The 13,356-nt window shown below is 36.3% G+C and overlaps 1 protein-coding gene across 2 annotated transcripts; it reads right to left on the reverse strand.

The window, feature by feature from the left end:
• Window positions 1–610: 610 nt before the first annotated feature.
• On the reverse strand, window positions 611–11,837 carry LOC145259033 (uncharacterized). 2 transcript variants are annotated; one of them, XM_080116660.1, is made up of 3 exons: window positions 10,515–11,837; window positions 4,196–4,890; window positions 611–898 (listed from the first exon to the last, which is right to left on the reverse strand). In XM_080116660.1, exons 2-3 carry the CDS (start codon window positions 4,881–4,883, stop codon window positions 726–728), a joined length of 861 nt encoding a protein of 286 aa, XP_079972786.1. In that variant the 5' UTR covers window positions 4,884–4,890; window positions 10,515–11,837; the 3' UTR covers window positions 611–725. The 2 variants fall into 2 exon arrangements, with proteins under 2 accessions (XP_079972786.1, XP_079972787.1); XM_080116661.1 differs by lacking the exon at window positions 10,515–11,837 and having other exon boundaries at window positions 4,196–5,419.
• Window positions 11,838–13,356: the final 1,519 nt, after the last annotated feature.

Genomic DNA, 13,356 nt, shown 5'->3' on the forward strand with positions numbered 1-13,356 from the left:
GGTTGTTTCTCAAACAAATAAATAAATTAAATAAATTAATTTTTTTCAAACAAATAAATAAATTAAATAAACATGAATATACATAAACGACCACACACACACACACACACACACACATATATATATATATATATATATATATATATATATATATGTATATATGTGTGCATGTATGTGTGTACACATATGTATATTTATATATAAAAAAAAGAGCAGAAATGAGGAAAATCGTCTGCCTTAAACCACTAACCTAGTTCTAAAAATGATCCTTTGTTCGATAAAATGCATGCCCATTGGCTGATAGGAAGGGGCGCGGTGGATACTAGAAAGCTGATTGGCTAACTAAAATCCTCAACATATATAAAAATGAGAAACAATCACAGAATTCGCGCATAAGCCTGACGAATCCTATAGTGGATGAAACACCGAATATTCAGTGTAGCTTAATCGCCATATATATTTTATAAATTACTATATATATATATATATATATATATATATATATATATATATATATATATATATATATATATATATATATATATAAGGTTAACATTTTTTATCTACTAATCATTATTTCAAAAATTTTAGAAAAAAATAAATCGACATGGAGTGTCCAATCTTATTTACTGATATAAAATAAATATTTTTTTAATTTCATTTTTTTCACAAAATTTAAAATCCTTTCCCATAATTTGTGAAGTTCCATAAAAATCCTGAGACAATCATAGAATAACAGTTCCTTGTGACCTTGACCTTGCTGGCATACTGAAGTCCTTTAAACTACAACTCCTTTTCTGGTAGACGGCGCATATAACGTAAATACTTAGCGACAAAGACACCAATGACGTCACACAGCACATTCCGATGAGGCTGTACATGATGGTGGTATCCGTGTCTGAAACGAAACAAAAAAGAAAAATATTATTTTGGGGTGTAAAATTTATGATTGTATGCTTTTATTCAGTAAGTAAAGATGAGAACCACGAGGAATATATATTACACACACACACACACACACACACACACACACACACATACACACACACACTAGCAATACGTAGATAGGTTCAACAGTATGAATAATGAGTAGGTATTTTACGGTCTCTTTTGTTGCGGCTTTCGACCTTAGATGCACAGAAATGCGAATCACTCGCAACTTGAGATGAAACAAATTAAGGTTAAGATATACTTGACCTTGTGACCTTCGACATAAGAAAACCTTAGATTATTTCGAAGAGTCACGGCTGTAGCTTGGACTCTTTCGCGTGAAGAAAGATGACGTATCTATCAAAGAAAACGAGATGTTCCCACGCTTAATAATAATGGGAGCCATCCTCTCAAAGTTAAGTGAACGACCTTTTTAGAAAAGAATGGCTTTCTAAATTTGCATGGAATGTTAAAATGCAGAAGTGCCATTTTTTTATTAACTGTATTGGTACTTATACAGTTTAATCAAAACATAAAAAAAATGAAAATATTGAAACAAAAAGTTATATTGTACGTACTCGTTATGGAATGAAGTTCTCCAAAAAAAAAAATTAATTTAATTTGATCGAGTAGTTTTTTTTTTTTTTTTTTATTACAGGAAAAAAACATTTTTTTTATTAGAGCGAGCCGAAGGTAGCCATGTTTGAATTTTTAGACCATGAGGAAGGGAAGGGGGCGCCACGGGGAGATAACTCAGTCTAAAGGTCTACAGTGCCGACACCCCTCTCTCCAAGTTAAATAATAATTTCTCTTCCTTCTGCATTCAAACATGGCTGCCTTCATCTTTTGCTGTCATGAAAATTTTTTTTTTTTCTGCTGTAAAAGCCTGTTCTCCATGAAACCAAAGGAAGCTAATTTGATTCCGATCGAAATCAAAGACAAACACGATAAATTTACATGTGAAACTCTTTTTATTGTCATTGATTCTGTGGGGAATTAATTCTATTCATTTGTTTGGTTTTTATATTACTGAGAGCGACGCCTCTGGCCCTCCGTGGCCCGGGTTTACAAGATCAAAGCGTAGTATCTGTTCCGGCACATACAGCGATCAGAGACCATTGCCCTGTGGCAATGACCTCCTGTTCCATGTGGGAGCAACCCTATATACCAAGAGAGGCTCTCACTACCAGCTCCCATTTCCCACCTTTCGGGAGCTGGTCCTTTTTCCCCCTCCACCCTCCTAATTTGCTCTCATGGGGAAGCAACTAAATACCTATACATAGCAGGTGCTCGTCTGAACTCCAATCTCTGGTCCCCCCCGTCACCAATCTTTCACGAAAAACACCCGTCTAGCTGAATCCAGTGAAAAATTTCCCCCACTCTATATCTGTGCCTAAATCAAAACGTGGATTCCATGAACAAAGCTTCTTTCTTAGAACTGCACGCCTGTGGAACTCTGTTCCGTCTGCCTGCTTCCCTCCGGACTACAACTTGGATGTGTTCAAGTCCAACGTTAACAAATTCCTAATGAACCGCCCCCTTAAGTAAACACTTCATCAAATCTCCACACTAACGTAATGTACTTGCAATAACCCTTATCCCTAAGTGGCTTCCGGGCCTTGATAAGTGGTGATCACTGTGTAAAAAAAAAAAAAAAGCTAGGAAGCAGGAAAAAAAAAACAAAGAAAAAAGAAAATGCACACACACACACACACACACACACACACACACACACACACACACACACACACACACACACACACACACATACGCATAATTTTTTAAAATTGTAAATATTTTTTCAAAACGCTGGGGATTCATTAATTAGGTTTTAACTCCACAGAGTGAATGAGGTATTGTGGCAAATGTTGCCAATCCAGAGTAAGTTTCCATAGTTTTCAAATTTACTTTAGTTACAAAGACCCTGCACCTTCCCCCTCCCCAATTTCCTATAAGGCCTTGTGGCTAAATTTGTTTTGTGTTTTTATTTTGACGTTTTTTTGATTTTCCCAGTTTATAACATTATGAAATCAATTCTTAATGCTGCAATATTTTAAGTTATAAATTTATTATATTTTTTATTGTCCTTTTCTTTTCAAGTTTTAACTAGTCCTTTACTTTTCCATGTTTAAGTTTAACCATATTACTTTTCATGCTCGCATTTTTTCTATTGTAATATATATATATATATATATATATATATATATATATAAAGCTGAACGTCTGTGTGTGTGTCTGATCACGAATAGGCTCCTATATGGTTGACTATTATAGAAAACTGATCACATACAATGATAGAAGATGTATCGAGACACAGGAATGGGTATGTTTGATCTGGCATAATGATGATTCATTAAAATTGTGGGGTCTGCGTACGCGCCTGGTCCACAAAGTATGGAAATAAATAAAAATTTAAATTAAAAAAAAAACGTTTACAAGTGTTTTTGATATAGATGTACATAAGAATACTTTGATAAGTATATTTTAACTTAAATAGGCATGGTATAATAAAATTGTGGGGTCTGCATTCGCGCCTGGCTTCCATGGAATGGAAATACGCACAAACTTTAATAAAGACTTTTCATATCTATCTGCGTAAGTATACTTTGATAATTATGTTTCAGCTTGAAGAAAAATGGTATAATAAAATTATGGGGTGTTCGTTCGCGCCTGACCTTCATAGAATGGAAATATGTCGCAAAGTTTAACAAGGTTTTTAATGTAGATCCACAGAATATTGTGATAAGTGTTTCAGTGTGAACAGGTATGGTATAATAAATTATGGAGTTTATCTATTTTATTTTTACTTTCATCATATTTTGCTTTGGTTTTGATACCCCCAAATTCGAAGCTATCTCTTTACAACCCTTCCTTTTCATAACCTATCATACTTTCATAAATCAGAGTCCATTTTCTGTAGGCTGTTTTTGAACCCAGTCAACGACGGGTACGGTTGCTAGTATATATATATATATATATATATATATATATATATATATATATATATATATATATATATATATAAGTTATGAGAATATATTATGTTAGTTTCGTTTAACCTGACGATTAACTATGCGGTTGAAACACGGAAGCTTAATTGCCATAATTTACTACCTAATTGTATTCATATATTCAATCTCGGGCAATATCAAGTCTTCCTGCTAACGTCACACAATGTAGGTGCTAGCAACATTGTCGAGCGGATGAAGGGTGGGACCACGTGTTTGTATCACAAATTTCTCAACAACATTCATGTTTTACTTACCAAGAAAGGAAGATTTGGGTCGTGTCTGTTTTTCCGATTGTTTTTTTGCCATATTTTCGTCAAAGTTGACCCTCACCTGCGTTGAAACACTAATTGTATTTGGTCTTTCCTTCCCGACTAAATTGACGCCAACATTTTGATTCACAATCGAATGAGAAGAGGTGCGGGTGTGATTCGCAGTGACCACAAAATCGTCGGTTGGTTGTTGCCGGGACTGAAGCGGTGGCATGCCCAGTGCCCTCTTTGTCCACGCTCCATTCGTCGGCTCTTTCATGTCTGCGCTGTCCAACGTGCTTTCATTACTGACCCGGAATTTCCAACAACAAATCGTGTTATAACAGGACTTTTCATCGACAATTACAAAATCGATTACTTCAAGAATTCGGGGGGCTACTTTCCGGCAACCCAACGAGGTATTGCGAGCATCTATGGTTCTTAAATCAGGGAGGAAGCTTGTGTTGAATGAGAGGTTTCGCAGACTAGTCCCTTTGAGTGATAGCTGAGTGTAACTTATGTGTGGATATTTGAATTTGATGTTCGTAACTGTCGTGTCGTCACAGTCGACAATCTGTAGTAGCGGTCGCCAGAGACAAACGTCTTCGACATATTCTGCTAAACAAATCCAGTTTGTAAGATTTTGGAAAACCACAAACACTAACACGGATTGGAAGCTGCGACGGAGATCCATCAGAAACCTGTGAAAATAAATAAAAGAGTATTACGTTTCCGAGGATTGATTTTTTATTTAACAACGTTTCGGTTGATGTAACCTTCGACCTTCTTCAGGTGTATCTTGTCGAACTTGGATATTTTTATCAGGGTCAGAGTGGACCTGGGAGCAATGGTAATTAAAGGGTGGCTCCACATTCCCTAAAGCCCGCAAGCTGGGGCCTCACCACTGGATATAGTTTAAGGTCATATCCAGGACCCCCTTTGAGGGACTTTTACCCTCTGCAGGGGGGCAGTCGGTGTATTCTAATGCCCCACCGACAGGGCCACATGCCTGGAAGGAAAAAGGAAACCATTTAAAATCTGATGAAAGAAAGAACAAGCGATTTTGATTAAAGTATACAGCCTATGGACTCCGAAACAGTTAACCGATTTTTTTTAATAATTCACACACATATACTTTATGTATCTAGCAGTGTTCTTATATAGGTCTTGTATCGGAATGTCTTTGATAATTATCAATAATCAAAAAAAAAAAAAATCTGATGAAAGGACAGGCGATTTTGACTATAGTTAACATGTTATACAGCTTAACATCATGAGTGCATTTGAGAAGTTTTATTACCGGACAAGCAGAAAGGTCCAGCATATAAAATCAACAGTAGGTTCTTTGATATGACAGGGGCGCATTCGAAATGGATGTTTCTGTTTAAAGCATAATTGAGCTATAATACTTGGTTTTTTAATTTTAAACTTAAATTCAAGCCATTATCACCACACAAGCAGAAAGGCCAGGCATATAGAATCGACAGTATGTTCTTTGATATAACAGGAGTGCGTTAAAAATAATTACTGTTTAGAGCACAATTGAACTATGATACTAGACTTTTGCATTTTAAACTTTAATTCAAGCTATTTTATATAAAAAATAATTTTATAAAACCAATATTAAGTTCTTTACAGTGCAATGTAGACTACAATGTATCGTGGACGAAGTCACTGTGGGAAGGCAGGTAAAGCTTACTCCCCATGTCCCACGATGGGTCCCCAACTAGATCAGGAAATCAATCGATTTGATTGAAAAATGGGCGATTTCACCGATTTCGATGGCAATAAAAATGTGGGAGTGTGAAGTACTCGTTGATTATCATTCAATCCCGGGCAACACCAAGTCTCCCTGTAATGTCGAGGTTCGGTTAAGGAACAAGTGTATTAACAATAATGTACAAAGATAGGAAAGCGTGTATATCTGCTGGGCACTCGGCTAGCAGTTGAAGTGCAGTCGCATCTCTCTCACCGGTGGTGGAATTACTAACGCTATTTATAGTGCTAATCGGTGTAAATTCCTCTGTTCAAGGAAGGCCGGTATAACAATAATATATAAAACTATATTCCAAAATTCATACCAAACCAGAATAGGCCAAACCTCCAAAACCCGATAACAAAAAAATGGTATAAAGTTGGCGAAAGAATCTTCTACAAGATTCACAAAAATAATAAGACTTTCTGGGAGTCCGGCATTGTTGAGAAACAAATAGGCAACATGGTCTACATGATTAAGGGACCAGATTTCGTGCACAAACGTCACACTAACCAAATTCGGAAAAGATACTAAAACAGTGCGGTGACCAGATCGCCCGAGGAGGACATCATGGACACAGTGTTTGATACTTTTCAGGTGCCCATACCAGAGACAGCTCCGGAGAACAGAAGATCAAACAGAAAACGGAAATCAACAGAATTGATTAGGGTGAACCCAAAACAAAAACGTTATTAATCTCAGACGGGATATTTTAAAAGGGGGAGTGGATGATTCAAAGTTTAACAAGGTTTTTAAATATATATCCATAGAATAGTGTGATAAGTGTTTCAGTGTGAACAGGTATGGTATAATAAATTATGGGGTTTATCTATTTTATTTTTACTTTCATCATATTTTGCTTTTGTTTTGATACCCCGAATTCGAAGCTATCTCTTTACAACCCTTCCTTTTCATAACCTATCATACTTAATTACTTGATTACATAAATCAGAGTCCATTTTCTGTAGGCTGTTTTTGAACCCAGTCAACGACGGGTACTGTTGCTAGTATATATACATACATACATACATATATATATATATATATATATATATATATATATGTACTGTTGCTAGTATATATATATATATATATATATATATATATATATATATACTAGCAACAGTACATACATATACATATATATATATATATATATATATATATATATATATATATATATGTATGTATGTATATATACTAGCAACAGTACCCGTCGTTGACTGGGTTCAAAAACAGCCTACAGAAAATGGACTCTGATTTATGTAATCAAGTAATATATATATATATATATATATATATATATATATATATATATATATATATATATCAGTGAGATGATTCTAATATTTTCCAGATTCCGATACAATTCTAGATCCCATACTAAATTCCCGATTCTGATACAATTACCGATTCTGATCCTTTATAAATCTTTAGATATTTAATATAAAGCCATTGTTTTTTCCAGACTGCTGTAAAAATACATGTTAAAGGTGTATATATTTTCTCATGCGTAAAAAACATACTTCAGGAGGGGGAAAACTATAGATTTTAGTTTTACTGGAAGTTTAAAATCAATAAATATCAGCAGTGGAATATTTTGCTTTAAACAAAATAAAAAATAACAATTAAAGGAATTATTTTTAGTATCGGAAAATAGGCACAAATTTTTTCTTGAAAAATGATAATTTTTTTTTTAATTTAAAAGCAGGAAAAAAGAAAAATAATTCAATTTAAAAAAATGATAAAAATTATACAGACGTTCACGATAGAAATTCACGGATGTTGTACATCGAGGTATATTATAAAACGTGTCATATGTTGTATGTGAATATATGTCTGGCTTGTGATCGTCTAGGCTGTATATTTTAACATTTATGCAACAGTTCTAACAGGAAACGATTGACGTGGACGTATCGAAACAGTTTTAGATAAATAGTTTTTTTGACAGATGTAAATAACGCAACACATACCTGAATTATTTACGAACATTTATTCTCATGATCTGGCCGGCATTTTCAGAGATTACACGTTCTTACATCTCGGCTGTCCGCAGTGACGCCGCTTCCCACGTCAATTTTTGTCGTCTGTTCACTCTAATGGTCAAACTTCAACTATCGACTCTAAACTTCCCGACCTCTGACCTCAGTTCCGTTACGTCACTAATTAAAAGACACGTCGCCTGTTTTTATTAAATTGTAAGGTTAAAGTATAGAATAGGTACAAAGCACCATCCCCCATGTTAAGAATGGCTTTCTAAATAATAACGTTATTATTTCAGCATGGATCACTAAGTGCACTTATGATGTTAAATTGTGTGAGATGTTAATTTTAGTCAAAATTGCCTGCTTTTTTCTTCAGTCGGATTATTTTGATTATCGATTATCGATTATCGATACTTATCGAAGACATTCTGATACAAAACCAAGTATCTTTGTGCAAAATTTCATAAAAGTCGGCCCAGCCGTTTTGGAGTCAATAGGAAACGAACTCAGACACACAAAGTTCTTAGATGCGTTAAATTTGGCAAAGGATGTGAGACTTCCACTTTTTAGCAGAGTTAACTTCTGCTTCCCTTATTTTATCCTTTAGTTCTCACATTCCATGACGCACAGATACACAGACAAGGTTCCTTTTGATAAAACTTGTTGAGAGCGCTTGGGTTAGGGTTAGGGTTGTTTTGAAAATGGAACAGAAATTTAAATTTCTGTTTTAATCTTTTTTTTTTTTAATTACGCATGCGTGCGTCAACAAAATCGAACAATCACCAATCACATTCGCAATGTCAATTTTTAGAGGTTTTCGTATATACTGACAAGGAAGAAAGTCGTTTTTAATATGGGGAGGTTAAGGGTGTTTAGGGTTTGTAATGCTTTTAGGGCACACCCTGATAAAATAAATAATTCAATACAAGCTTCTGAAATGACGAACGCAGCAACTTCATAAAATGTAACACAAAAAAGGTTTATTGAGGAGAATGTGGTATTTTCCTTGTAGGAAGCTGGACTCCGGCACCTGGTATTATCGCGGTAGTTATTCCAGTGGAATCGTTGATACCGTAAAGATAACACCGAGGTGGAGAGAGAGAGAGAGAGAGAGAGAGAGAGAGAGAGAGAGAGAGAGAGAGGGAGAAGAAAAGGAGGTCCGTTCCGTTTGGTGTCCCTCTGCGTAAGTTATGAGTTATACCGTAGAGATAACACCGAGGTGCAGAGAGAGAGAGAGAGAGAGAGAGAGAGAGAGAGAGAGAGAGAGAGAGAGAGAAGAAAAGGAGGTCCGTTCCGTTTGGTGTCTCTCTGCGTAAGTTATGAGTTATACCGTAGAGATAACACCGAGGTGCAGAGAGAGAGAGAGAGAGAGAGAGAGAGAGAGAGAGAGAGAGAGAGGAAAAGGAGGTCCGTGTCCCTCTGCGTAAGGATGAGTTATTTTTCTTCAAACCGGATGCTAGCCGAATTCCTTTGGGGATAGGAAGTATCAATGCGCCGTACCCCTGACTGGTCAAGATGTGGCCGAATAGCATAGGAGGGGAGAGCCATTGATTCGAGGAAGAAAAAAAGTCCCATTTGTTTCTGCTACAGGTGTCTCTTCCAAAAGCCGTTCTTAACATGGGGAGGTTGGGAGAGGGGTCTATTCTGAAAGCCATTCTAAACATGGGGAGGCTAGGGATGTTTATTCCGAAAGCCGTTCTTCGTTGTCAGCATACCCGAAAGCCTATTGTCGTTAATTTACGTTTGTTATTATAAGTAATTGATAACCAAGTTGTGGTTTTATTTGATATAGAACTTTATTACATATTTACATAGGAAGAGAGATTGAAGGTACGTGTGTAGAGGTCTACGCCATGTTGTCGAATACGATATGTATTAGGCGGTTTACATCAATATTCATACGCCATGATTTCCTTGTTACGCGTATGAAAGTAGTTCTATGATAACACTATAAAAGTCAACATTTCGAATGTGAACGGTGAGTTGAATTTAATGTAAAAAAAAATAAGAAAAATTTTACCAAATTGACTTTTTTCGTTTAAAATGAAAATATTTCGTGTTTGTTGAAAAAATTTTATTTTTGTAAAAAAATCTTTCGTTTTTTATATAAAAAGTACGATTGTTGAATTTTATTCTTTCGGTTACTTTCGCTTGCATTGGCGCATGCGCAATTAAGATTGTTGGTTGTTTTTGTTTTACGGCATATCAACCCTTTTCAGGTTATTTAATGCCGAATCCAGTGATTTTGAAGAAAACGTTTTTAATAGAATATATTTTTTCTCCAAGTCGGTTTCTATTTAACCCATAGTTGGGAACCTAACAGGTACAACCACTCCGGGTCAGAGTGGACCTGGGGAGCAATGGCAATTAAAGGGTGGCTCCACACTCCTCAGAGCCCGATAGATGGGGTCTCACCATTGGATATAGTTTGAGGTCATATCCAGGGCCCGCAATTAAGAAAAAGAAAAGATTAAAACGGAACGAAATTTAAATTTCGGTTCCATTTTCAAAACAACCCCAAAGCAGAGCGCTCTCGGCAAGTTTTACCTTCTTTTTATATGAGAGAGATAAAGATAATACTCACAGTTTGTGCTGAAAAGATGAACAAAATCGCTTTCTGCTCTTTTTTTTCTTCTTCTATCCAATGGTGTGTGAAGACTTCCTTCTTGATGAAGCAAAAATCGTGAAACGAATAAACCGGAAATGAAATCAAACGATGATATTTCGAAATACTGACGTTTTCGCTTTCTGTTAAATATTTCTCTGCCAACTCCAAAGAACACATAAGAATATTACCACCGCTAAACAAGTTTGAAATTAAACAAAAAACAACAAGCGTCCATTATAAAAGTTCGTTTGAACGAAAACTCAGTATAAATATGGTTTTAGGTTTGCAGTGCCGTAAAAATTGAAATTAGAGGGAGAGAAAAAAAAATATTGTCAATTTTTTTTCACGGAGACCTTTAAAGACCGAACTTTTGAATGAGATCAAAGTGTAGTATTTGTTCTGATGCTATACTTCACTTGTTCTGCAGTTTGAATAAAATTGATAGAAAAAAATGTTATTTAAATTTAGTAGTTGGTCGCCATCTTGTTTTTTTTTTATATAAACACTTACTTCAGGTTTTGAGAAACTAAAAAATGTAAAAACGTTTCCATTTTCAAATAAGTTACTATTAACCATAAACTCCAATAAGGAAAGAATGTGATTCGCCTCCTGTGTTCATTTGAGCCGGGCGTGTGCGAACCTCTTAAAGTTCGATTTAAACGAAGTTCACCCACAAAAAAAAAAAAAAAAAAAAAAAATGGAAATGTTTTTTTAAAAATAAAAATTAAATTAAATCTTAAATTCACTACAGAACGTATTAGTTTAATTGAATATACAACATAGATTGTCTTTTTTTTTTTAAGGGTTTGTGTAATCGGGCGAGTATGAACCTTTGTTTTTACAAGGAAGTCACCGCTTATCAAGGCCTAAAGCTGATTCGAGGATAAGAGTTAATGATTGTCAGGAGGTCGGTAAGACAACACCGTAATATTGGATAGTGATGGAAATTTGGTAGGATTTGATCATTTAAAAAGACGGCTGAACAAGAACTTGTTTACATTGGACTTGAAAAACGGTCATGTCAGTTGGAAAGCAGATCCATGGTACAGAGTTCCACAAGCAGGCAGTTCTAGAAAAGAAGCTTTGTCCTCGGAATTTGCGTTTAGTCTTAGGCATCCGTACAGATGGGAAAATTATTAACAGTGGTTGTAGCTAAATGAGTGTTTGTTGTGAATGCTTTGCAGTGAGGGAAGAGGGAAGCATAGATTGAAGCTCGGTCGAGCACTTGCAATGAAAATAATGATGGAGCAGAGACAGGCTCGCAACGTGTCTTCTGTGAGAAAAAGGTTTCAAAGCCAGTTTTGAACGAAGTCCACAAAAGAATGAAGGAATATTTTATTCCTTTGTTCTCTCTCTCTCTCTCTCTCTCTCTCTCTCTCTCTCTGTCTCTCTCTCTGTCTCTCTCTCTCTCACACTCACACACACACACATATATATATTAAGAAAATCTATGGCAGAGGTCGTCAGATAACAAATGGAGAAGTTACCCTCGCGTGTGTCATCGTCGTTGTCGGTTGCAACGTAAACCTTTCTGAGTCAGTAAAATTGAAACGAGTTAGGATTGCGTCCACTTTTGGGGGTCAGATGAGCCACCATCTTGTCTAGTGGCCGTTTCCGACAAGGCTGTCAAGTTTTTGGGGATATATTGAGTAGAAAACTGCAAATTTAAGCCAAAGAGATTTTTGGAGAGGAGTGAAGGGAGGGGGAAGGGAAAAAGGGGACCAGCTCCCGAGAGGTGGGAAATGGGAGCTGGTTAATGGTCAGGCATGTGGGGTTGCCCCCACATCTGGTCTTTGCTAGTCATAGCTAGTCATAGCCTGCAGTATCTGCCGGAACATCTTGTCACGAGGGCCGGCAAAGTCGTAAAATTCAATACATAAAATCAACAGCTTTCATTTCTATGTATCGTCATTCGCGTATCGGTGCGAAGTCGAGTGTCGGCGTTCTTGTCTCATTGAAGGGGAAGTAAGTTTTTTAACACAGTTGCGTTGGAAATGCATTTCTGCACGTGCATGGCTGGACGATAAGAATAACATTACAAATAAAAACAATAATTATTATCTTCAAGTCTCTTCTTAAAGGGGCTTTTCGGCTGGCTACGAAGTTACAACTAGCTAATCGACACTCGACACTGTCAATGAGTTATGCGAAACAGACGGACTGTTCCGCTGTATCACAGTTATTAAGTGTGGTTAGACTGAAACTCATCAAAGCCAGTAATCTAAGTTTCAACTAGCTAATAGACATTCGGCACTTTCAATGAGTTATGCGATCACCGCCACTTGTCCAAAAACGGACTGTTCCGCTGTATCACAGTTATTAAGGGTGGTTAGAGTGTAACTCATCAGAGCCAGTAACCTAACTTACAACTAGCTAGTCGACATTCGACACTGTCATTGAGTTATGCGATACACTGCTAATTGTCCAGAGACGGACTGTTCTACTGTATCACAGTTGTAAAGGGTGGTTAGACTAAAACTCATAAGAGCCAGTAATCTAATTTACAACTAGCTTATCGACAGTAGACATTTTCACTGAGTTTACGTGTGTGTGTGTGTGTGTGTGTGTGTGTGTGTGTGTGTGTGTGTGTGTGTGTGTGTGCTTCGTTAACATTCGGACTGTCATTTTAAAATCGTTCGGGTATGCTGAAAACGAATATCGCAAGGAAAATTAGCACAGACACGTAGTTTTCGATTTATTAATGCGTGTATTTTGAAATGTAAATCACTGGCGACCATGTTTGAACAGGCGGCATATGAAAGGGACCAACCCTCAGTTTGTTCAGGTATGCTGAAAACGAATATCGCAAGGAAAATTA

This window comes from Euprymna scolopes, chromosome 34 (assembly GCF_053919585.1).
Source record: "Euprymna scolopes isolate OS-2025 chromosome 34, ASM5391958v1, whole genome shotgun sequence".
Taxonomy (NCBI): Eukaryota; Metazoa; Mollusca; class Cephalopoda; order Sepiida; family Sepiolidae; genus Euprymna; species Euprymna scolopes.

What these genes read in the sequence shown, in the direction of transcription:
- LOC145259033 (XM_080116660.1), bottom strand. Translation starts at nt 4,883, where the DNA reads ATGGATCTCCGTCGCAGCTTCCAATCCGTGTTAGTGTTTGTGGTTTTC. An exon ending in ACCCAAATCTTCCTTTCTTG is followed by an intron (nt 899 to 4,195) that starts GTAAGTAAAACA and finishes GTTTCGTTTCAG; the next exon opens with ACACGGATACCACCATCATG.